The following is a 25069-nucleotide window of genomic DNA, read 5'->3' as shown; positions in this document are numbered from 1 at the left end:
TCATAAGATAACATCCTTTGAGTGGGGTCCCTTTTGATCTACCAATTGAGATTTGCTATCTAGTGAAGGAACTTATATTCTTCTTTTGCTTGGTAGTCTATTTTATATTTGGAACAATGAACAATAGTGTGGCTAGTGTTAAAAAATCCACGATGTTGAAAAGATAAGCTTTCATAATCCTTAATTTAATTCTAATTGTGATTTGTAGTTTTGAGAGTAATATTTGCCAAAAGTCTTTTGAAAATATCAAGATCAACTAGAATGCAAGCATACACAATATGTAGTTAATTGGAGGAACCTTGATCAATATGTAAGAATTTCCCTAATGTGCTATCAATTGCTTCAAAACAAGACTCAAACTAGAATGAAAGCAAAAGTTTTGGGAATCATACTCAAATAGATGTTGTAACAAATGGTTTAGAGTTTCGGGTTTCGGGTCCCTTCAAAACTTGTTTTTACCTTAATAAAAAACAAATGGTTTAGAGTTAGGGTTGAAAGTTGCATGCCATGATTTTAGCATGAGAAAATGTGAGTCAATACTCACTAGGTAATCATAAAGAATGGTATTGTGATCTTGGATAATGTTAGAAACCACAACAAAAAACCACAAGCACAAGGGTAGATAATTTGTAGACCACCTTTCAAAATGGGAAGCCATGTGCCAATGGTCCATTTGTTTGGATAAAAAAGGCTTGGGTAAAACCCATTAAACCTATTGATCAAACCCTTCCTAGCAAAAACAAATTCATTTTCAGGCACTTCCCCATTGACTTCATCCCCAAAATCTATGATTGGGGATGTACTGGCACATTGAAGAGGCTAACCTATTTGGGAGAAACCAAATGCTTGTTCAATGGATCCATTTTCACTAGCCAATATTGGATAGACGACCTCCCTAGAAGGCATATTGCATTGGTTGTAGGTTTGGACGTTAGTTGTGAGCCCAAACTCCCTATTCAATTGAAGGCTCAAATTCCTAGGATCACCATGTTATAATTGAGCATGGATGAAATTGCAAAACCTAGCCTCTGAATTTTTTGAGAATGATTACATAACAAGAGCTATCCATCTATTGATTTTTATTCAATTTTTAATTATTAATATTATGTTGTTTAATTTAATATTATTGTGTGCTCATGTTTGAGCGTTCAAGCGAATTATTTTCATGAGAATATGTTCAACTACTGATGCAAGTGAAATCGAGGACGGGGTGTGATAATTGACTACAATAGATAAGAGTTCAAAACTTGATGTTTTGGTCACTTTTTACGACTACATGTAATAATGACATCAAAACTGATGATGACTTGAAACCTTAGATTTAAGTAATTAACTAGCTAAAAAAAACACTATAAATTTTTAAGAGTTGTTAACATAGACATTAAGATTTTTAAAAACCTAAAATTAGAATGCACACTAATTGACTACTAGATCCTCTCCCTTATAACCCTCTCTTTAATATCTTACATTTATTATTAGGGTCACATATTCATTCCCAACATTATGAACTGTTTTAAAAAATTATGATAAACATCTCAATAAATTAAAATAATTCCTTAAATATGCGTATTGACCTTAAATGGCGATATAAGCGACTTCCTGCATCAAAAGGTTCTCTCATTTAACTATGCAGATTCATTGTTTGTAATACGAAGTGGGTGCCACTTTTCTGCGAAATCATGGCATCAATAGCAGCAAATTCTCAAGCAGCCATGGCACCCAGGATTGTCTCTTTGGCCAATGCAGCGCAACAGCCTTATGTATCGGAGCTGCTCTCATATACTCTCGATCGATTGCACAAGGTTCGGATTTTCATTTATGTGTATGCTTCTCCACAAATATGAAAATTACATTGTTGTCATTATTTAGGGTTTGGGCAAATAATTTTTGCAGGAGCCAGAGCTTCTTAGAGTCGATGCAGAGCGCTTAAAGAGGCAAATGCAAGAGGTGGCTGTTGGCCATTACAGAGCATTCATTACTGCAGCTGATGCATTGCAGTCTGTTGGGGAAGAAGTAAGCTCAATTGACAAGCATTTGCAATCATTGGTAAGATACTTATATTTTTTTGTCTATTTTTGCAAGAATGAATTTTAGAGCCCATCTATAACTTACTAGAGCTGCTGCAAACCTTAGGTCTGAAAATAGAAATGTAAATCTGCACCGTAGGAATAAAAAATGACAAATTTTGAATCAGCAATTAGATGCTGCAACTTTAGGGCAGACATCCTTGATCGCGAAGCCTAGATCTGAACTGAAATCTGAATTTTCATCTGTTCATGCCGTTTTCCTCTTCGTATACTGAAAGATCTGACTGCCTCTTGAAAATAAGAAGAAACAGGAACTGCAATATCATTTAGGGGTTTCTGGTGTTAATTTTAATGACATTTCGGGTCCTACTCCTGAATTCATCTTCGGATATTTATGTTCAAGGTTTTTGGAGTCAATTGTAATTTTGAATTATTTTCCAACATTTCGAATCATTCACCTGGAACCATCTCCAAGGAATTCTTAAGGTAGAATCTAATTATATTATTAATTAATCTATAGGGATTCTGGCATAATCCTAAAAGCCTTATACATATAAAGAACCTTTCAGGATATCAACTCAGGCCAAATAAGTTTGAGATTGCAGTGCGGTCACCACTTCTGGTCAAAACAGTCTCCATCTAACCGTCCACAGATACTCTCTTCTCAAATATTTCCTTAGATGAAAACACCCTAGCTAATTCCCCCATTAAGGTCTCTCTCTCTCTCTATATATATATATGATCAAGAAAAGCTTCTATAGAGCGTTACTATTATATAACAATGTAGACAACAATAGAAGCCAGCAACAGAAATCCAAGAGTCACACCTTAGATAAGATGTCACTTGGGGGATTTGAACTTCGGTTTCCACAGTGAGAACCCATTGATTTAGTCAAGTGAGCTCAATCCTTTTGACTTGAATAATAGTTTTCCTAGTGTCTTCATTTCTTATATATATTTGTATCCCTTATCATTTGAAATTTGAAAATAAAAAAGAGCTATTTATTCTGATTTCTACTTTTATCTCTCGTGGACATAAATGTAATTTGAAATTTGAATCATGAAATTTCCACAGTCCATAATATACTTTCATCTCATTTTATTTTATTTTGTTCTTTATGTTCCATTATTAGGAGAAATTTTCTCCTTTTTATCCAATTTCCTTTTTTGTTTTATTATTAGTTTTTCTTAGTATTTTATTAGTTCTTTATCTTTGTCTTTTTACCCCTCTTTCTTCTTTTCTTTGGTTTTGTTGTCTTTAAGTTTTTCTTATTATCCTTTTAATTTATTTTGGTTTTTGTGCCATTGACATTGTGTTCCAAATATTCCCCCATCTATTTCGACTTCTTGGGCTGCTAAAACTATCAATTTTGCTCTCTTCTCATTTTTTCTAAAAATCTGCACAGTTGAATCCAGAAGAATCTCAGTGTAAAGGTAATTTTTTTCTTTCTTGTGTTTGCTGTTTCACATTCAGAAAAGTTGCTTATTAGGCTTTACTTTATAATATATCCTACAAATTAATGAATCTGAGATTGCTTCTTGCAGATATCAGAAGCCCCAAAGCTGAGCAATGGTTGTAATGAATTTATGGACTCAGCTCAGCAGATATTAGAGAAGCGGAGGCTTAACCATACACTTCTTGCAAATCATAATGCACTACTTGACTTGCTCGAGATTCCTCAGCTTATGGATACGTATGTTTTTGCTCAGAGCCTCCAAAGTTCATTCTTTCTTGTTTTGTCTTCCATATTATAGAGACTGCAGTTGACAATTAAAATGAAAAGGAGTATTCTTCAAGTGAGAAAATGAATTGTTTAAAGCAACCACATCCGTCGGTGGTTGGAAGTCAAGCTGACATGTGTGACATTATGAAGTATTTGATGGGTCTCATACAAATCTTAGACAGAGAAGGTAACTTCACTAGACAATGCATGTACAACCTTAAAAAGACCCAAAGCCGTGATTTATGGTAAACTAGCCCTAAATTGGCAGTAAAGTAGATTTAATAGTCATTGTTTTGAATCTGGACAATATCAGGAAGTGAGAATATTCAGGTTACAGTCTAGTTCTATCTGCAATTTTTTTTCCGAAAAACATTAAAATTGTCTGTTTGTTAGTTGCATCAAATGATCTAGATGCTTAGTGTGTTACAAGGTAAGTTTTTAGCATATTATTTTTTAACAGCATGCCACAATAGAGTTAGAACGATGAATGCCAACCTAATGAATTGAGCTACTGAACCTATCTCCCAGCAGAACCGGTAGTCGGGTTATGAGATTCACTCAATTGAACCGGCGGGTGCACTATAGATGTGTACCCACTTGAATTGAACAGCAGACCTGGATTACAGAGGGATTCAATCTACATTGACAAGTAGTTAAAATCGTTTATTTCCTTTTTCTGTCTGTTCTTTTTGAGATATTCTAATAAGACAACATTTATAACCAAGTCAACAATGAATCTGTGATGTAATAACTAAAAGTAATAACCTAAGTTGGTGGTTCTGGTATGCTGGTACAGTGAATTTTTTTTCGTTGGGTACGCTATGGCTGGGTACAACTGTATGTATATATATATATATATATATATATATATATATCTTATATGCGATTCTTAAAAAAAAATATACAGAATTGTAAATATATTTGATATAGATATATTATATAATATTATATATTGAAACTTTGATAATTGATAGTATGATACTTCATCATTGATCAATGGTAGTGATAAAGATAAATTTCAATATCTGTGTGCTTGCAGAATGCCTCAAACTCCCCAGAGGAAAACTTCCCACCATTATTTAACCTTTGTTGTTTGTAACTAGTTCGAAAATTAATTATAAAGCAAAAATCAAATTGCCCAAGGCAACATTTGATTTTTGCTAAATAGGGTTGGGCCCGCCCTTACTTGTATCCTAAGTCACAGGATACGGTGATTTTCATGGATGAGGTTCGAATTTAATCGAATTTCAAACTTTTATAAAAAAAATCGAATTTAATCGAATTTCCTCTATAAAGCACTGCTATCTGCCTCTAAACACAACTCAGCTGGTCGTGGGTATTCTTTGTATATGCTTTGTATCTATTGGGTCATGGATGTCTGCAACTGCTGGGTTGCCCTCGGATTTTCTCCAACAAGGGTCGCTATTCTGATAATTTATTAGAAGTATATATATATTTAAAAATAAACAAAATTATAGAAGGCGAATTTTATCCGAATTTTTTTCGATTTTTCCCTTGTCGAATTTCATCCGAATTTCATGGCTGTCGAATTCGAATTCGAATTCGAACCTTGTGACTTAGCTTGTATCCACACCCAAAGGTAGCGTGGGCATTCAAACTAACACTAGCGCCAAATTCAATATAGGGCCGACCCTATATAATATAAGGTGGAAGCATTCAAATATATATACATTAGCGTGGAAATCAAATTTGAAGTTGGCGCCAATTACTTATTGGGCCGACCCAATAAGTCAGCAAGCACCATATATATATGGTGTCATTTGGAGTGCATGATATAAGTTTTTCAAGCAAGCAATTCAGCTCCAAAAGATTGATGCGAACTCTACCTTTGCCCTATGGTGCGAAATTCTCCAGTCGTACAGTGCGAACCTTCTCAGCTATTATGTGCAATCAGTATATGAAGAATCTGAGCCAACTTGGTGTGAACTATCCCTGCTGTTAGGAGCAATCCGTGCCTGAAGAATCTGATCCATTGTATGTGAAGAACTGATGCTATATAGATTAAAGGCGAATCCCATTCATGGGCATAATCCTAGATGCATATTGAAGACAGGTTATCAAAGCTCTGAGACATCATATCAGACCTGGAGCAGATCTAAAGAAGAAGGCTATTTTGGTGCAGTCTTGGTCAAGCTTGTGTGCTGACCTAGTAATCAGATTAGAACAAACAGATTGCTGTTTGTTCATCATCATTAGCATTAAAGGGATAAGTATTGTAATCTATCCAATTGGTGACTATCAGATCTGAGGATCATTCTTTGCTGGGTTTTTCCTCCAAGAGGGAGGTTTCCCAGGGTAACTCGTGTTTTGTGTTATATTGTTAATGCATTTCATTTAGACTATGTTTGTTTAATTGTTCAGCTAACCTTCATGTTAATATAAGTTGTCAAAGATACAATTCTGATTTTTGTTCTTACTGTTAATCTGAGACCTAAAATCCAACAACCTTGACACTTTAATCTTCTTAATAGCTTGATTTTTCACAAGTGCTTTAAATTTCTTAAAATTGAGAGTTACTTCAGACATTTTCCTAAGAAAATATGTCCAAACCCAAGCATGTCTAGAATAATTATGAATAAGAGAGACATAGTACCAGGACTTATTGATTGAGTGTACATCCACAGGACCAAAGACATTTATGTAAATTACTTCTGAAACATTCCTTGCTCTAGAACTTATCGAAGTAAGCTGCACTTTTTTTGCTTTCCAAACACACAATGTTGAGAAAACTCAAACCCAACAAAATAATTTGAAAGACTTTCCACCCTATCTTTACTTACCAAAGTTTTCAGACCTTTTTCTTGAATATGACCCAACTAGTGATGCCCCAACAAACGTGACTCAAGTAACATTGAAAGAGCTACACAATGTTGATGCCTCCAACCTAAATAGAGTTCCCATGCTTCACACGTTTAGCCAACACCAAATTGCTTCTAGCCAACCCGTCCCTGTTTCATCTAATTTGATATGCACACCAGTCACTCATTTTAGAATAGAAATCAAATTTCTAGCCAAACATGGTATAACTATATGCAAAAGATTAGAGAGTGATCTCACTCACTCATTCATGAAAGACATTTACAGCTACCCTCGACCAACTATTTTAAGAGAGCTATTATCACCAAGGAAAGTCTGTCCTCCATCGCACTTCTTGTAATCAGAGTATTATAATTCACAGGACAAGTTTATGCTATTTAGTGTGCTTCAGTTGAGCCCTTGAGTTCCATTGAAATCGGGTGTATGCATCTCAAACGCCTATGTCACTCCCCAGGACAAAATGAAGTTTATTACAGGCAATACACAACCACCTAGTGGTCAGTGCAATATATTCCAGGTATACATTTTAAAGGTAAAAGTGGACTGCAGCATGCCATATCTTCGTGCATTGGTCTTAGGACTAAATCTCAGTCTCAATTCTGGTGCATTTAACCTTGCTTTCCAAGAAATAGCTTATACAACAGGGTGTTCATTCAGGATACCATGAGAACAACACGTGATAGCACATTAGTGCTAGGCAATAGGTTTAGAGTAGGTTTGTTCCTCAGTCCATAACCCTTCTGATCTGCACACTTCTGCAGGATGTAATTGTTGCCTCCATTCAACCCAAGGATATTTTGTTTGACTACTATGCAACCCGAGAATGTTAAAGCAATATACTTGTACCTTTTATCCATAGCTCATTATCTAACAATTCGAATTGATAAAATAGCCATATAATAATACCATATTTTTCTTCCCATTACTCAGCAAGCATGCATCTAAGGCATACATAGCTATATCTTTCAGTACAACATGACTTTAATATTATAAGGTGCACAACACTCACAAATTCATCATTATGCATTTAAGTACACAAAGGTCGTTCATGCCCTTTTCTTTTCAATATTTCAATGACTTAAATTCAACCAATGGTATAAACCATAGCATTTCTTGAGCTTTTCATAAGCAAATAATAGGTGGTCACTTTTAACAAGGTTGCTAATATACAAATTGCAATAAGTATGGATCACTCAAATTTTTCACATATTTCATTATAGCCACATTCTCTCTCAAGAGGCATGAGTTAGAAAATATTGTATATCCATTAAGATTAGGTGTTGTACACCTTGTAAATTTGGGTAGACATTGTATTTATTTTGTATTGTAATATGTTGTAATATGGGACCACATGGAAAAGGGTGCTTCACTTGGGAGGAATCTCAAAATTCCTTTGGTATGAAATATTATGCCACTTGGTGCTAGTATTGTAATTTTAGTGTTAAAGATAATATATTGGAAAACCAATGGACGAATCGATATATAGATTCTCAGATTTGCTTTACAAATTGCAATTACCAATAGATCCACTTTTTCAGCTTTAACAAATCGCATGAAGGACTCTAAATCAGAGGATTGCTTACCTCTCCATCAAATATGACATCATCAAATGCCATAGGTTGTAGCTTGGCACACTAGTTAACCCTTGGGGTAAGATGATATAACATGCACTGTAAAACAATCAAGCCTCACAGAGATTTATTACAACACATCACGCAGTTCTTGGATGACTATGCCCATGACTGTTTTGCAAAGGTTCCAACGGGAGAGAGAGAAGGGAAGAGAGAAATTGCTACACCTATATTTTGTCACCCGTGCATAGCACTCAAAACATCCGACCATTAGGATGAATAGGTAGCACTTATGCATACATCAATTTATGCTTTATCAGAAAATTCTTTTTCACAAAATTACTCATTTATTTACCATTGATGTGTAGCACTTAGAACCCTTGGTGACCTTAAAATGAATAGGCAATGACCCTTTGTTATGCACCTAATATTCTATCTTCCCAAGTGTACTAAGGTTATGGATGGCCAACTTGTGGCATGCTTAACCTTAATATTGTCACATACCAGTCCTATTTAGTTTTTACGTTGACCTAATTAGGATGAAGGGGTGTGACCATACATAATTATGTTTATAACTAAGAAAGAGCAAGCTCCCTCAAGTCATTACAAGCTTTATTATTGAATTCATTTCATTATATTCTGATTTTTGGAGGTCACTCCCTGGTCTTATATTTGTCTGTTTTTGCCTTAATTCTAAAGAAATATCCTATCAAGCAGTATAAGACCACTGGTTTGGTGAAATAATATTTTTACATCATAGCTTGTAAACCATTTTGAAAATTTCAGTGATTTTTTTTAAGGAATTTGGGAATTTATGCAAGGAAGCTACCCTTTGATTTTTAGCTTACTGTGATCATTTTTGACCGAGTTATTGTGATTTTACTCTTTTTTATAAATTTGCTATATAGGGTGCAATTTTTGGAACTTTTTTGTTTTTTTTAAACATTTTCAGAAAGCTTGTAAAAATTAGGTAGGGCCTATTATTTTATAGTTTTTGAGTGGAGGTAGATTACATTCTGTAATTTGGTGGTTAAAGTTTTGTGAAAGGAGGAACACCATATTTAATTATAGCTCATGTTTTAAGTTTTTGTGGTTACAACTTGCACCAGGTATTTTTCTTTCCTACTTAATCACAAAACCTAGATTTTGGAAAACAACCACATTAGAAGCCATTATATCTTTTTTCGTCTAAGGATACCTAGTACTGCATCACGATAAGCATAATATTTTTATGTTTCAAAACAAGGAATGTAAAGTGTAGGGGCCTATTATTTTATAGTTTTTGAGTGGAGGTAGATTACATTCTGTAATTTGGTGGTTAAAGTTTTGTGAAAGGAGGAACACCATATTTAATTATAGCTCATGTTTTAAATTTTTGTGTTTACAACTTGCACCAGGTATTTTCCTTTCCTACTTAATCACAAACCTAGATTTTGGAAGCCATTATATCTTTTTTCGTCTAAGGATACCTAGTACTACATCACAATAAGCATAATACTTTTATGTTTCAAAACAAGGAATGTAAAGTGTAGATGTTTCCAAATAAACATTCAAGCATAGCTCTCATTAAAACATAAGTGGCAATACAAAATGATTAACGCAATGGTGGGGCTTAGAATTGTCACATTGTGAACCCTAGGTACGTTTAGTCGGAAAGAATTTCTAAGTAGTTAATGAACTTATTTATCATGTGTATAAGTTGCAATTTTGGGACTGGTTCAAGGGAAATATGGGCTTGGGTGTCTGCATATGCTGTTGTAGGTTCTTCATTCCCTACTGGGGTGTAATAGGAAAGATATCCTGACTGGTATCACACTTCGTGTATTTTTTCACGGTTTGAAGGATGCTTTGTAATTAGATAAATATGTTTTGCATTATGATGGAAACCAATTTTGGAATCACATTTTTAACTTACATTTTTAAAGTTTAAGTTGTGTTTAGACAAGTAATGTCTATAGTCTAATGCCATCTGATATGGGAACTATTCTTAGTTTTCCCAAATTTTGTCTTCTATTTCTGTCATCTGAAGACTGTTTGTCATAGTATTATAAAATATTGTTTTAGACATTCCATCTTTGAACTAGAACAACCCAACTATGCAACATTTTGTGTTAATGTATGTTTAAATGAGTTGTGCATTCCCCAATTCCATCCAATCAGACATCATATTTTATCTTTCCAAAGTATAACCTTCTCCAACCTTATCTGCAACCTTTAGACTTTTCGCTTAGATAAGATGTTTGTTATTGGGTTAAATCTATATGACATTGGCATTAGAGCAGTGTCCCAGCATCAACAAGCAATAATGATGCATGAAGTGTTGTGTATTTTCCATATGTGCATTTAAAATAGAATTGCACTCATGTCTCTTGAATGTGCTTTCGTTCTTTTGTGGTGCAACTGAGGCATTTTTTGTGGAACTGGCCATTTCCTGTAAATCAATTTTGATGGCAGGTTGAATGTATCACTGAGTTTTTGTAGTTCTTTCACTAATTAGGACTCATGATCTAGTGCTGAAGGTATTTTTAGTAAATGCTTTATTGATTCCTCAAGAGTCCAGTCCAAGACACTGCACCATGTTCGCTCGTTTATAGTATTATACTGTTAGTGTGTGTTTGTCATCAAAATGGAACTTTTTTACGTTTGACTGGAATTTTTATGTGTTAACCGAGTTATGAAATTTTCACATTTTACTATGATTAGCTGCATGAATTCTATTTTCATGCTTACTACCTTTAAGCGTGGAAGTTATGATATTAAAATTGACGGTATTCTTTTCTCTTCTCTTTCTTTAGATATTTTTTTCTCCATGTCAGTCTGCTATTACCAAAGCATGCAGAGGACTCTTAATGCTGGTTGACCTGAAATAGTTAATTTTATGTATTTTTTGGAATGTTGAATGGTAAGAAATTTTATAGTTGCTTTCATTGAGTTTGCAAAAGCCTGAATACTGAGAAAAACTTACACTTCTTTTTGTAGGTGTGTCCGAAATGGAAATTATGATGAGGCTCTTGATTTGGAAGGATTTGTATCAAAGCTGGCAACCATGCATCCCAAGTAGGTTCCTTCCTGAATTATATCCGTTCTATGTAAGGCTAAGATATGTGGTCAAATTGGAAAATAAACTACATGCTCTTTCCAGAATGAGCTATACTAACAATAAGCTGCAGCCCTGAAGGCCGACCAAGGCTTGGAAACCTGCTGTTCTGTTTTGCAATGTGTTTTATTGTTTATTTTTTTTACATTAATAAATCTCTTCTTCAATTAAAAAAAGAATGAGCAATAATTTTAAGGTTTGAGTGTGCTGCCATGGCTAAGATTCTTCGAAACATGCTGATCAGCATGATGCATTCGTTTTTACCTTTACATATTTACTTTCTCCCACAGAGTTCCCCAGCTGCTATGTAGCTCTCTTAAAGTTTTACTTCCTTTTTTCTTCTTTTGTTTGACTATGGTTTCCTGCGCATTCCCTTTTACCTTGATTTTGTCTCTGGAAGTGTCTTCGGCTTCCTTGGCTTCAGTTTGCTTTATTCATGCCTCTTATTCTGAAAATTTGTTATTAGCATCATAATTTTGAACCATAATGACATATTTCAATGAGAAAGATTGTCCTTAAAATTATCAATTTATCCTTTAGTATTGAAATTTCAGATTACCCGTCATTCAATCATTGGCAGCGGATGTTAAGCAGACTACACAATCTATGCTTTCTCAGCTTCTTCAAAGACTCAGATCAAATATTCAGGCAAGTATTTGATGACTATATGAACTTAGAAATCTCACCTTTACTTCTCCAAGTTTCACTTTAGATGAAAAATGAACAGTCAGCCAAACTATGAATGATGCAGAGCAGCATCATTGACTATGCATTGATGACTAAATGCCAATCAGTATAAAGCTTTTATTGCACATTCACATTCTCTTTCAACCTGTCAATAACCTTTGACTGCAACTTTTTCTTGATAGAGTGCAGTTGCCAGAATGTCTTCGGGTGATTGGATATCTTCGACGTCTAGGAGTATTTAATGAACAGGAAATGCGCTTACAGGTTTTCAATATCTCTGAACTTTTCAATAATCATCGTGTATTTTGCTGGGTGTTTAATGAGAGGTATTGAGGTTACAAGGAAATATATGCATTATCATAGAGCTGTGCTTATTTGGTTTTCAAAGTTTAAGACTCTTTCCTTGTACAACAGTTCTTGAGATGCAGAGAGGCATGGCTTATGGGTATTATTGATGAATTGGACCAAGGAAATGTGTCTGAATTCTTAAAACGCATGGCAGATTGCCATAGAGTACATCTTTTTGATGTTGTCACCCAGTATCGGGCTATATTTGCTGATGACACATCTGGAAATGAAGAAAATTATGATGGTGGTCTACTTTTCAGTTGGGCCATGCACAGGATAACATCACATTTGAATGTCCTCCAAATCATGTTACCAAAAATAACTGAAGGAGCTGCATTAGCCAATATTCTTGATCAATGCATGGTAAGAGCTTTTAGTTTCAGTGCTATCTGTTATGATAGTCTATTATGTTAATTATTTGAGAAGCTTAGTGACGAATGCTTTGAATATTAGGATTTTATTCAATCTCTTAATGAATTAGTCATTGTAACCTTATTGATTTTTTATCATTCTCATTTGTGATATGTAATATTTGTTTCTTGCCAGCATTATTTATCTTCCGTATGGTTGGTGTTAACCATTAGATTGACTTTGATGTTTTGGTGATCTGTTTTGCTTTTCTTTGTAATATGTGTGTGATGTTTCATAACAGATGTATATCAAACTTTAATGGAGTTCATTGTATATAAAAAATGCTTCATAATCTGCTGTTTAATAGTAAAGCTAAAAATCTTTCTATATCTGTTTGCTTCTTTTACTGAGGTACTGAATCATTTATCCTGACATAAAGTTGTGTTTGATATTTTTCCAGTATTGTGCAATGAGCCTTGGATGGGTTGGGTTAGATTTCCGAGGTCTTCTTCCCGCGCTTTTTGAAGCGTAAGTAGGCTGGTCAACATTGGCAATCTTAGGCTGTGAAATATTATCAGATTCTCTTTGTCCTCACTTTTGTTTCTTTGTCACCATTTGTTTTTCTTACAGGTCAATGCACAATTTATTTGTGCGCAATATGGCTGCCACAATTGAAAATTTTCAGGTATCATGTAGTCTTTTCATGCAATGTTCTCCTTAGTTGGAATCCAAACTATATTTTTAATGGCTCAGTGAAACCTGATAAGATTCATACTGACTGTTATCTCAGTTCCTAGCCATTCTTGATTGCTTCAACTTTACTAACATTTAGCCTTTGGGTTTTGTTTCTTGAGCTTTAGCTTGTGTTGGATTCACATCGTTGGGTACCACTTCCTCTTGTTAAATTTGTTAACAGAGGTAATACTGATGAGACTGATGATGGTATGGCTCCTCCTGACTCTTTGATGGAGCATCCACCTTTGGCAATGTTTGTGAATGGTAAGGTTATAACTTATAGAGGAACAACATAATTAAGTTCCATTTATATCTGGTTCTACTTATATGCAAAGTTGATAAGTTCTTTCCATCTTGTTCTGTGCAAATTCCTCAGGCCGATCTCAGGATATTTATGTCAGGTGGCACACACAGGAATCTTAATTAGTAAATACTAAATAGAAATGAGACTTCAAACTATTTAATTCTTGTCAGAGGGCCACATGAATCTTGGTTAGTAGAATAGAAGATAATAGGTTTGAGTTCCCTACTTCTATCTGCTTCACAATATAAACATGTAACATTTCTCACAAGGGCAATAAACCCATTTGTCTGACCTGCCATTGGAATTCCATGGAGTAGTCTTGGTGCTTGTTGAATAATCTAATACGACTTCTATCTGAAGAGGTTTGAATTCCTTGGAGGATTTATGCTTGTTCTAGAATAAGAATTTCCTGGATTATTAACTACATTCATGTCAAGGATCTGTCAAATGTGTTATTAGTTGTGTAGTAGAACGTCATATGCAGATTGCTTTGTTTAGTAAACAAATGTCTATATCAAAAACTTTGTTGACAATTGGTAATATTTGAGTGGGTGAACGGAGAGAAGAATAGTGGGCCAAGGGCAATGCAGACGAAGTGAGCTTAGGTCAAAGTCAATGGATCACCAAGGAACAAGTAGATGAAACGGATGCATGGGTTTGAGATGACACAGCATAATGGGTTACAATTCAAGCAAGTGTAGCTAGTATCACTGGGTTAAGGGCTAGCACATCTGAAAAAGTACTGCAAAAGAACCAAGGAAGCACTTAACACAGTGGCTACTAAAGCAAATGCTATATGAGAGAATCCAAGTATGATCGTAGAAAAATGTGTGATGGCATCAAGATAGCATGACTACATTCACTTGAATGAGCGCACCTTCTTATCATACTAGTAGTGTACATTCCAGAAGCTAGGTTTGCAGGGAAAAAAATAAAGGAAGAGATTGAATAGCTCAAATTTGAAAATGTTTTTGAAATTGTATGGTATCGAATAATTGAGAATGGAAGGAATACTCTTTATAAAGAAAATACAATACAGAAGTTTCTAAAACAGAAACGAGGAACAGAAAATAGAAACTACCTAAACAATTGAAAATAACCAAATGACCATTGAATACAATATAATAATAATTACTTTAATACTAATAGTTCTGGATTCACCGTAGGTGGAAAACATCCTTTAAGAATGGATCTGGTTGTAGCAGCAGGTGTATGAGCCTATCCAGATTAATCATCTTCTCAAAGGATACTTGATAATAATACACATCCAGTTTAAAGATGTAAGTTTTTCTTAAAAAATTTTGTAGGAAAGGTCATGGAAGCTCAAAGCACTGGAGCTCTTGCCAAAACCATGGATCCATCACAGCTAAGAGAAATCTAGCTAAGGCTATATGGTTTCCGTTTACCAATTTAGTATTGAAATAACAAATATCATTGGGAACAATTCAACAAAAAATTGAAGATTGATTTGTAGTTGTATAGATTTTTTTTCCCCTCATATGCCATGATTTCAGTGTGTCAATGGATGTGGCTAGCCCCCTTTCGAAAGTGATTTAAAATTTTAGGCTGCTCACAGTCATGTGGCTCTAAAATTATTCCACCTAATGCAAAAGTTGAAATACATAAAAACTAAAATTTTAAAAAATTGTTTGAAATATTTGAACAATAAAACCTTTGACAATATATTCGCTGAAAAGGCATCATTGGAGTTTTACTTGGAAAAAAACAAACAAAAAAAACATCAGCTTCAGCCAAGCAATGATGAAACACTTCACAAGGAGGTAGAGTTTCTAGGTAGATTGGATTAGTTGGTACTTAAAAGAAGAAATCTTTTGGAAACAAAAACTACTGGAAACTTTAATAGCAGAGTGTGAATGCAAAATTCTTTCAACAATTCATAGTTTCTAGAGCATAAGTCAACAAGGACTGGGTCTACCAATTGAGCCAAAAATGCTAAAGGTAGAGGTGATAACTTTCTCTGAAGTACTTATTGAGAACTCAAGTTCTTTGTTGGAGAGAAAACATGGCATCTTTAGTTCAATTTTAAATCAGTGTTCCACGGAAACACATTTCCCCTCCTTTTGACCCACGTTTTCGAGATGTGGATGTTTCAAGACAAGGAGACGGGGGGACGTTTCCGGGACAAGGAGACGGGGACATGGCATCTCCCGTTGTCCCACCATCACCATTGGTGCTCTGCTGGAGAGGGGGAAACGTCTCCGTGTCTCTAAGGATTCTTGGAGACGCCGAGATGTCTCCATGTCTTCGAGCTGGAGAGGGGGAAACGTCTCCATGTCTCCAAGGATTCTTGGAGACGCCGAGACGTCTCGGCGTCTCCAAGTCTCCTTGGGAGACTTCTCAACATCGCCAAGAATCCTTGGGAGACGCACAAACGTTTCTTGGGGGGTGGGGACGTCTCGGCGTCTCCAAGTCTCCTTGGGAGACTTCTCAACATCGCCAAGAATCCTTGGGAGACGCACAAACGTTTCTTGGGGGGTGGGGAGACTTCCAAAAGTCTCCCGTTGCCCAACTGTAAAAAGCATTAATTTTTTTTTTTAAATGAGCTATTTTTTGGGGTTGGGGGGTAACCCTAATTTGACGTGGGCCCCACCACTTCCCCCAATACAACACAAAACCATCAAATTTGATGATTTCATTCACATTTCTAAGTCTTTTTTTTCCAACAAGTTGAATAGGAGAAAAAACTTGGTGAAGTCTGATTGAAGGAATGAAAAGAGAGTGCAAGTGTGAGAGGAGTGAGAAGGAACAAGAAGAAGAGGAGGAAGAGGATTCTACAACATTTTGGAGAGATTTTGCAAGCACAAGGTAGGGTTTTTGTTTGTTTAAACTTGTTTTTTTTTATTCGTTTCAAAATCAGATTTGATGTTGAATCATTCATCATTTTGCCCTTAAGATTCAACATCAAATTTTAAATAATAATAAATATAAAATTATAAATTATAAACTTTGTAACTTGTTTTCAAAATTGAAATTTTAAATTTGTATTTCAATTTGTTAAAACTAAGCTGAATGTATTTTTGTTTTTATTTTGTGAAATGCAGTGTCACTATCACAGTGAGCTCCCATGACATGAGTGAGGATGAGATGGAAATCCATTCTCATAGTGAAAATAATTTAGATTTTGAAACTGAGGCTGAGGGGGGTGACCATGGGGCTGATCTTGGAGCCCAATCTAGTTCCATGGCGAGTGCAACAACTAGTGTAGGTTGCCCTTCAGAGTTGTTGGCACAGTATGCTAGGGGTGCTTATGATCCTAAATGTCCTCTAAGACAGTTTGTTTCAAGAGTACAAGGCACATCACATACAGGTGGGGGAACAAGGTAGTGGCAGTGCAACATTTGTGGAGTTGCATGGTTTGGTAGCATCACTAGAGTGAATGCACACTTCCTTTTTTGGAAAGGAAAAGGTGTGGACCATTGTAAGTTTTTGGCAGAACCTAAAAATATAGAGTACAAAATTGAGATGAACAAGCTTTTTGGGGCATTCCTAATGATAGAGAAGTTTCAGTCTCTACTACTTCGTCTACTAGGGCGCCCCTTCAGCATGGCCAGCAAGTGCAACACACTTCTACTCATACATCGCAAATGACAGGAATGATGTCTAGAGCTTCACCCACTTCCACTTCTAGTGCCATGCCCCAATCACGAGGGGCTAAGGGGACAGGTTAACACACGATGCAGAGTAAGCCCATAGCTGATTTGTTTAATGTGCAGCTGAAGGATGAAATAGATGAGTCCATTGGCAGGTTCTTCTTTGCCAATGACATCACATTTCATGTTGCACGATCTCCTTATTATAGGGAGATGATGTCTATGGTGGCGAAGGGAGGACCATCACATGTGCCAACAGGTGAGACAAAATTGAGGACCACGATCTTGGATAAGAGCTATTCCAAGATCAATATTTTGATGGAGAAGATGAAGGCATGTTGGGTGGCATCTGGGTGCAACATAGTTATGGATGGGTGGACGAACATTAGCCATCATCCACTCATCAACATCATGGTCACATGTGTAGAGGGCCCATACTTAGAGCAGTTGATTGTACAAGGCATCACAAAGATGATGATTTTTAGTTTCAGGTCCTTAGGGAGGCTATTGAGGAGGTTGGGCCACAAAATGTGGTCCAACTAGTGACAAATGCAACCCCTGTGTGTAGAATAGCAGGGAAACTCATTGAGACAGCCTATAGATATATTTGGTGGACTCCATGTTGTGTGCATGCCATGAACAATGCACTCAAGGACATGGGGAAGATTGACTGGATTAGAGGAGTGGTCGACGATGTGAGAGATGTGCAGATGTTTATCTGCAACCACCACACTTCACATGCACCCTTCAAGACCTTCGGGAAGGAGTTCTTGAAACCAATTGAGACCAGATATTCATCCTATTTCATTCTCTTGGAGAGAATGATTGAGTTGCAAGAGGCATTGCAACAAATGGTTATGATTACAGAGTGAAATAGGTGGGCTAAGGCCAAGACAGAGTAGGGGAGAAGGGTGAAGGAGATAGTGAAGAGTGATGTGTTTTGTATTGATGCGAAATACATTGTCTCTGTCATTTCTCTAATATTCCAGGTCATTAGATATGGGGATGGGGATACACCTAACCTTGGAGAGGTGCATGAGTGCATCGGCTCTATGCTTGACTAGATGAGGGCTGCTGTGCAAGTGAAGGACCCCACTCTAGCATTCTATAATGAGCACATCCGACCAATCATTCCACACAGATGGGACAAGTTGAACACTCCTTTGCATATGGCTGCCTATGCCTTGAACCCTAAGTGTTACAAGGCTAGACTGGGTAGAGTGACACCGATTCAGGATGATGAGGTGAAGGTAGGGTTCTTTAGGTGCATAGAGAAGATGTATGATTCTAGAGATGCTGACATAATTCGCTTTGAGTGGGGAAATTTGCCACTCTTAGAGGCTATTCAGATGCGGCAAAGATGGATATGGAAACTATGGCACAAGAGGACACACTTTTGTGGTGGAATTGTCATGGCCCAAAATCTTTGATCACCACTCTAGCTATTCGTATGCTATCCCAGGTTTCCAGTTTTTCAGCTGCTGAGAGGAACTAGTCTACATATAGCTTCATCCACTCTCTTAAGAGGAATAAACTTACCTCTAAGAGAGCAGAGAAGCTTGTGGCTGTACATAGTGCTTTGCGTCTCATGGACCGCAAGACATTTGTGTACAAGGAGAGTTCAGCGGCATGATGGGATGTAGAGCCAGAGGAGCCATCACAGATTAATGAGGATGATCCTACTACTTCATATGCAGGGCTGGTTGGTGTGAGCTTGAGGGATATTGACTGTGTGGAGTCCAGCAGTTCCAGTGATGAGGAGTTTGCACTTGCAGATGATTATAGGCCTCCCTTCACTACATTTTGAGTTTTGACATTTTGTCTTTTGTAATGCTATTGATATTTGCTACTCAATGTAATGATGTAATCATCTTTATAGACTTTGTGATATCTCATATCAGATATTCATATTTTCGATATAATAGAAATCTCCAATTTGACAATTTCATTTGTCAAATTTTATTTAGCAATTAGCATTCAAGAAATCTTTGTATTTAGATTTAGTATTTCAAATTTTGCTATTTAGTATTTTAGTATTTTACTAATTTCCTATAGTTTCATTTGAAATGTAATTCTTGTATTGTTATACATATTTTCACAACTAGTTTTTCAAGTACTATAAGTATATGAATAACTATATCAGCAACACCACCCTGCCACCCCCCGTCGCCACCCCCCCCGTCTTCCCCCTGTCGTCCCCAAACTTAGGCCCTTTGTCCCCGAAACCCATCCTCGTGCCCCCCCGTCTCCCCGTCCCCAACGGCTGTGGAACATTGTCCTAAATTGATATTTGAGTCACAAAGTGATGAGCTGATGAAACCATTCACATAGGAGCAAACGAAGGCTGCCCTATAGTTGACATAGAAAGACAAGGTTGATGGACTGGACAAGTTTCCATTGTTAGACACAATTTCAGTGTAACAAGGTGGGTTTATGAAGGGAAGAAAAATACTGGATGGTATCATAATTATTAAACTTGGAGATTGCACATCATCTCCAAAAGATTCAGGATAGAAGCATGTTATTAAACTTGGGAATTTGCAAAATGTTATGAGCATGCCAGATGGTCATTTCTCTAAAAAAATTCTAAATTCCTTTGGCTTTCTTGGTCACAAAAGTGGCATTTGGAGTATTTTTCTCTATCTTGGTGAATGAAAGTAAGATAGATTTCTAAAAACTACAGGGAGATTAGACAAGGTGAACCCCTCTTGTTAATCCAAACATCATCATGGTGCAAGCTTTAGGAAGGGCTCTATCAAGGCAAGATCAGTGGGTAATATTGAGGGATCTCTTCATCCTCCAATCCTTTTACTCATCTGTCATTTGTCAATGCCAATATTCTCTTTGGAAAGGCTGAGATATGAGAAGCCAGAGATTTCAAAAGAATATTGGATTTTTATGAAAAAGACTTTGGAAGGCTATAAATGATGAAAAATCCAAACGGAATGAAACACTACCCTCCACAGGAAACAACAAATTGTACATATTTTCAAATTTCAAATTGAATCCCTGGCTAGCAAATACTTTGGAATTTGCTAGTTCAGAGCTGCTAGAAGAGATAGATCTGACTAGTCCAGGATAAGGTTAGAGTTGCATTTGCGACTTGGAAAGCAAAGTAGTTATGCATGCAGGTAGGATAACTCTCACCACGGCGATTCTTCAAGGAATCCTAGTATGATATTTTCTGTCCGTCAAGCTTCAAAAGACATTATTGAGAAAACAAACAAAATAATAAAAGATCCTTTTTAGTTTTTACGGTAAATTTTTGAGGGAGGAAAGAAAATCATCAATTCTGACATGGAAAAAGGTATGCAGAGACGAGCAGAAATATGTACCTAGAATCAAGGGCCTGATGATCCAAACCAAGGCACCAAGACTAGAAGTGAAACTAGCATGGCATATATACGAGGAACATGACCAGCCATAGAACTGGCAACTATAGAGTAAATACTTGGGATGTTGGAGGTTCAACAGGTGTTTTCATGGCCATTCCCCTTCCCCAAAGGTCACACATTTGAAACTTAACTGCTTTTGCATGGGAAGTTAGTAATAGACATATGCTAAAATTTTGGGATGACTCATGGTAGGTTTATCAAGTTCTCAAAGACATTCCTGAGCCCACAAGAAGCTTGGGTATATTTGAATGTGACCAAAGTTTGTGATTATTGGATGAAGATCAGGTAAAGGAAAGGACATGTAGAGAATGGATGCCTCTTCGTGACTGCTGCATTTCAGAACCAGCAAATGATCTGTTTTCACAATACTTGGACAAATGTTGTATGATCTATGGGTGAGTATAACCGCTTCAGATGGAATGGAAATAAGACAGGATTCTTGTAGGAGATGGATATGTTGCAGTGACCAAGGATGATCCTCAAAGAACATGGATTACCAGCAAAGTTTATCTGGAATGGCTTATACTCCAAAAACAAACTCTTTTGCTTGGTCTGCAAGGAAAAACAAGATTCTCACTTAGCACAGGATTCAAAGAATGGGCATGTAGGAACCCTTAATATGCATCCTGTATAAAGAAGTAAAAGAGACTACATAACATTTCCTGCACAAACTTTATTCAGTGAATTTGGAACCACCTGTTGATTAACCTGTGTAAGTTGTAGATGTTCTCAAATCCAAGAAAACCCTACAGTCATGGATAAGAGGATCAAGGAATCTTGAACCAGTATGGCAAACAAATGTCTGCCAACATCTTAAGGAGTTTATGGCCTGAAATGGGCAATAGAATTTTCCAAGAGAAATATTTGCTATTGGGATGATGTTTGGTGAGAAAAGAGATGGTAATACTGTCAAATGTATCCACCAAATTCAGAATTAGAGGCCAATCTAGCGATTCGCATTTGAGATGTTTTGGGGGTGGGAATGATAAGTCTCCTCCTGACCCTTTTTGAACTGCTTGTTATTGGATACATAAATCTTATCAGAGTAAGAAAAAATAACAAATGTAAAAGGAAATGATTGAAATGATAAGTCTCCTCCCCATGCTTTTGAACTGCTTGTTATTGGATGTGTGGATCCTATCATTGTAAGAAAAAAAAGAAATAACCAAAATTAGGTAAGGCAAAGAAACTCAGATTTGGGAAAAGCAAGGCATGCCATCACAATATTGTAAAGTGAGAAGGTTTATGGGGCTGTTTAGATTGAAAAAAAAGTTAGTGGGGTGGAATTAGTACCCACTTTCATGATGATATTAATTCTGCATGTTGCCACCTCTAATTGATGGACACCTCCCTAATGTTAAACTCTACACAATTATGTTTAGTATAACTTTCAGTAACTAAACTGTTAGCCATTGATAATCACCTGATATTCTCAAGGTCCGTTTTCTATCTATGGCCGATATCTCTAGCGGTCTCCTTGTTGAATTAGATGTTTTAGAGGCAGAGTTTGTGCAAGAGTGCAGAAGCTGCCCCTAGTGGCTTTCATGTAAGGTGAGGCTCTTTGTGATGCTTTTTAGTTTTTACTCTGCCGCTGTCTCAAAGTTGCTGAATGAAGCATACCTTTCATATAGAGAATTTTGGTACTCCAGAATGACAACACAAATTCTGGGAAGAGGAATTGGGAATATGGGGTTGAAGATGACAATGCTTCAATTGAAGCTGATTTCCAATATAAATGGGTTGCAATGGTAAAGAATGAAGCTTTACAGTTCTGGTACTGGACAAGATAATGTTCAGCAAGCTCTACATTCCATGGGAATAAGAGCAAAAGGTAGAAGAGGATGAATCAAGAACATGAGGAAATTGCAGTGCTGAGGGCAGGGAGGCAAGTTGTCTATGAGAGGTGGTAAGTAGTAAAATGCAACTATCTTGATTTTTTTTAATATTTTGAAGGATTTGGGGGTAGTCCACAACTGCACACAAATGGCCTATTGTGATTGGCAAGCTGCACTACCTTCCTGATCCTGAAGTAGTTGAAACTTGAAAGTCGTGTATAAGACTCTTTAGAAGTATGCTTTGTAGGAACCTGGTGCATGTTTAGGCTTGACCTTAAATGTGCCACTGAAGGAATGGGATTCCCTGTCATTGGATGTGGGCGTTGCTGCTCCACATGATTAAAGGGCTAATTTTGAATTATCCAGGTCTCTTGACTAGGCCACTGAAGCCTTTTAAAGATAAATCTTTGATAGTTGACGGTTCAAGGCATTAGCTCCTTTTTTGTTTTATAAACTATGTTTCTCTGATGGGGTATGTTCTTTGATAAAATGTTAACAGACAAGTTCTACTTCCCGTGTCACTGCATATATTTGAAACGGTTCTTTAAAAAAATAGATGAAAAAACTAGGGGAAAATCAGAATGCCAAACAAAAAAGAATGATTTGTTTTGGTGGGTTGGACTATAGAACACTTCTCTACACTCCTTTCTGCTTTGATTTATTGTTTCACATAAAAATAATATAGAAGCCAGTGAGAGATCCTTGGATGAGAACGCTGGTCTGCTGCAAAGTGAAGAATGTAGCAGCTGGTAGACTATATGTAAAATTCAATCACGTCTTTTCATTCAACAAGACAAGGTAATTCAAATTTACATCAAATATAATATGTTGTTTTTTCTATTTTGCAGTTGAGGAATCTTAAAACTGTGCATGGTTTCTGTAAACTTTCATATGCATCTGGTTTATTGTTTTTCAGCTGTATTCATCACTTATGGGGACCCATTGCAACTCCCAGTTTACTGAGCATTTTTTTTAATTGACAATTTGTTTTGTTCTGTCAGATTTATCATTAAGAATGCAAAAATTCACTGATTTTTCCTATGCTTTACAATGATGCCATGTTTAACACTTCTAACTAGATCATCATGCTAGTGGATTATATTTAAAGCATGATGAGGAAACACATGGACTAAATTTAGATTCCAATCTTGATGTTTATCTTCTGTCCTTTATTAATGTTTACAGGTGTATTGGCAACACTCAATGAATTACGGTATTGTGCACCAATTAATTTGAAATCAGTATTAGCATTGGAGCTTGTACGCACATTTCAGACTATTTCAGATTATCTGGTGCTCTACAATAGAACACGAATACTGAGAGAGAGTGAGTCAACTCTATTCCTGGCTATGTGTCGGGCATTCATTGAGGTGAGGCTAATTTGTGTTCCAAACGTGGTGGTTCATATTGTCTTGGTGTTTACTCCAATTTTGTTATATATATTTTTGGTTCAACGATTTAAGAGACAATTATCTTGCACTTCACTATTATTCCATCATTTAACAATTTGATTGAAATTTCAGGTTGCATGCCCCTACTGCATACGCTGCTTCAGTCGTAGCTATCCCGGTGGAGTTAACTCAACTGAATTAAACAAATCTCTAGAAGGGGTGTACAATCTTGTTGGAAGTACTGCATTGAGTCCTTCTCTAAGTCATAGCATCCTGAATGAGACATCGGGCACTCAAATATTGCCTTCAAAGCATAATAGCCTGGATTCAAGAAAGCAGGCCTTGGAAGATAATCTTCGGGACCCTAACGTTCTCGAAAATGGAGGAACAGCCATGTCTGAGAATGGGGATCAAATTTTGGTAGGCAGTTCTGGTGCAAATGATAGCAAACTTAGTAATTCTGAACAAGTACAGAATATGATTGACAATGTTGATGGTGAGTCCTCCACAGTGCCTTTGAGGCAATCACGGACAAATCTCCAAACATAACTTTCTACAATCTTGCTGCGATCACTTGTTTAGCAAAATGTACATGATTTTTGAACTCTATTCTTTGTATATCTTACCCTGATTCAGTTTATATAAAATGTGTTCCTCCTGAAATTGTAACCATCAAGGATAATATCCTGTCAAAGCTCAATTTTTTTTTAGGGAATCTTAGTTTATTGTCATTGAATTCTTATTCGCTATTTGGCAATAAGAGCATTAAGGACAAGAATATACCAGATATTAATGCGTTAGTCTCGGATATAACATTAAATTGTAATATCAATGTTGAGCAACGAGTAAAAAACTTTTGAAAGAAGATTCAAGTTTGAACAGGACTATTATCGCTGAGAATGCCCATGCATAGCCTAGATTTTTGAGAAGAAATTTCCTCTTGATTATCCTCTTGGAGTGTCAATGCATGTCTAGTTTTTGCCGTAGAAATTTTGATGTGTTTGTATTCTCTTCGTTAAAATTGGCTGGCTAGTTCAAATGTGTAAAAGCATGGGCATTTCATCCACAAAATTGTTGTCAATGTGAGCATTTTAATACAAAATCCATTTAGATATTTGGTCAACTTCTCTATCTTGCTTATGGCTAAGAGTCATA

The 25069-nt window shown here is 36.3% G+C and overlaps 1 protein-coding gene across 1 annotated transcript; it reads left to right on the top strand.

Moving 5' to 3' along the window:
- The first annotated feature begins 1592 nt into the window (after positions 1 to 1592).
- Positions 1593 to 24793, top strand: LOC131030396 (conserved oligomeric Golgi complex subunit 8). Its single transcript, XM_057961206.2, has 12 exons — positions 1593 to 1802; positions 1894 to 2046; positions 3573 to 3721; positions 11140 to 11217; positions 11812 to 11905; positions 12134 to 12208; positions 12359 to 12655; positions 13104 to 13171; positions 13274 to 13328; positions 13504 to 13642; positions 23709 to 23893; positions 24047 to 24793. Exons 1-12 carry the CDS (start codon positions 1680 to 1682, stop codon positions 24461 to 24463), a joined length of 1833 nt encoding a protein of 610 aa, XP_057817189.2. The 5' UTR covers positions 1593 to 1679; the 3' UTR covers positions 24464 to 24793.
- Positions 24794 to 25069: the final 276 nt, after the last annotated feature.

Source organism: Cryptomeria japonica, chromosome 7 (genome assembly GCF_030272615.1).
Source record: "Cryptomeria japonica chromosome 7, Sugi_1.0, whole genome shotgun sequence".
Classification (NCBI taxonomy): Eukaryota; Viridiplantae; Streptophyta; class Pinopsida; order Cupressales; family Cupressaceae; genus Cryptomeria; species Cryptomeria japonica.
This window is presented reverse-complemented; position numbering and strand designations above follow the sequence as displayed.

Excerpts from the sequence above, each read along its gene's own strand:
- LOC131030396 (XM_057961206.2), top strand. The coding sequence starts at position 1,680 with ATGGCATCAATAGCAGCAAATTCTCAAGCAGCCATGGCACCCAGGATT. Across the intron at positions 12,209-12,358 it reads AACAGGAAATGCGCTTACAG|TTCTTGAGATGCAGAGAGGC; the intron begins GTTTTCAATATC and ends CTTGTACAACAG. Across the intron at positions 12,656-13,103 it reads ATATTCTTGATCAATGCATG|TATTGTGCAATGAGCCTTGG; the intron begins GTAAGAGCTTTT and ends ATATTTTTCCAG.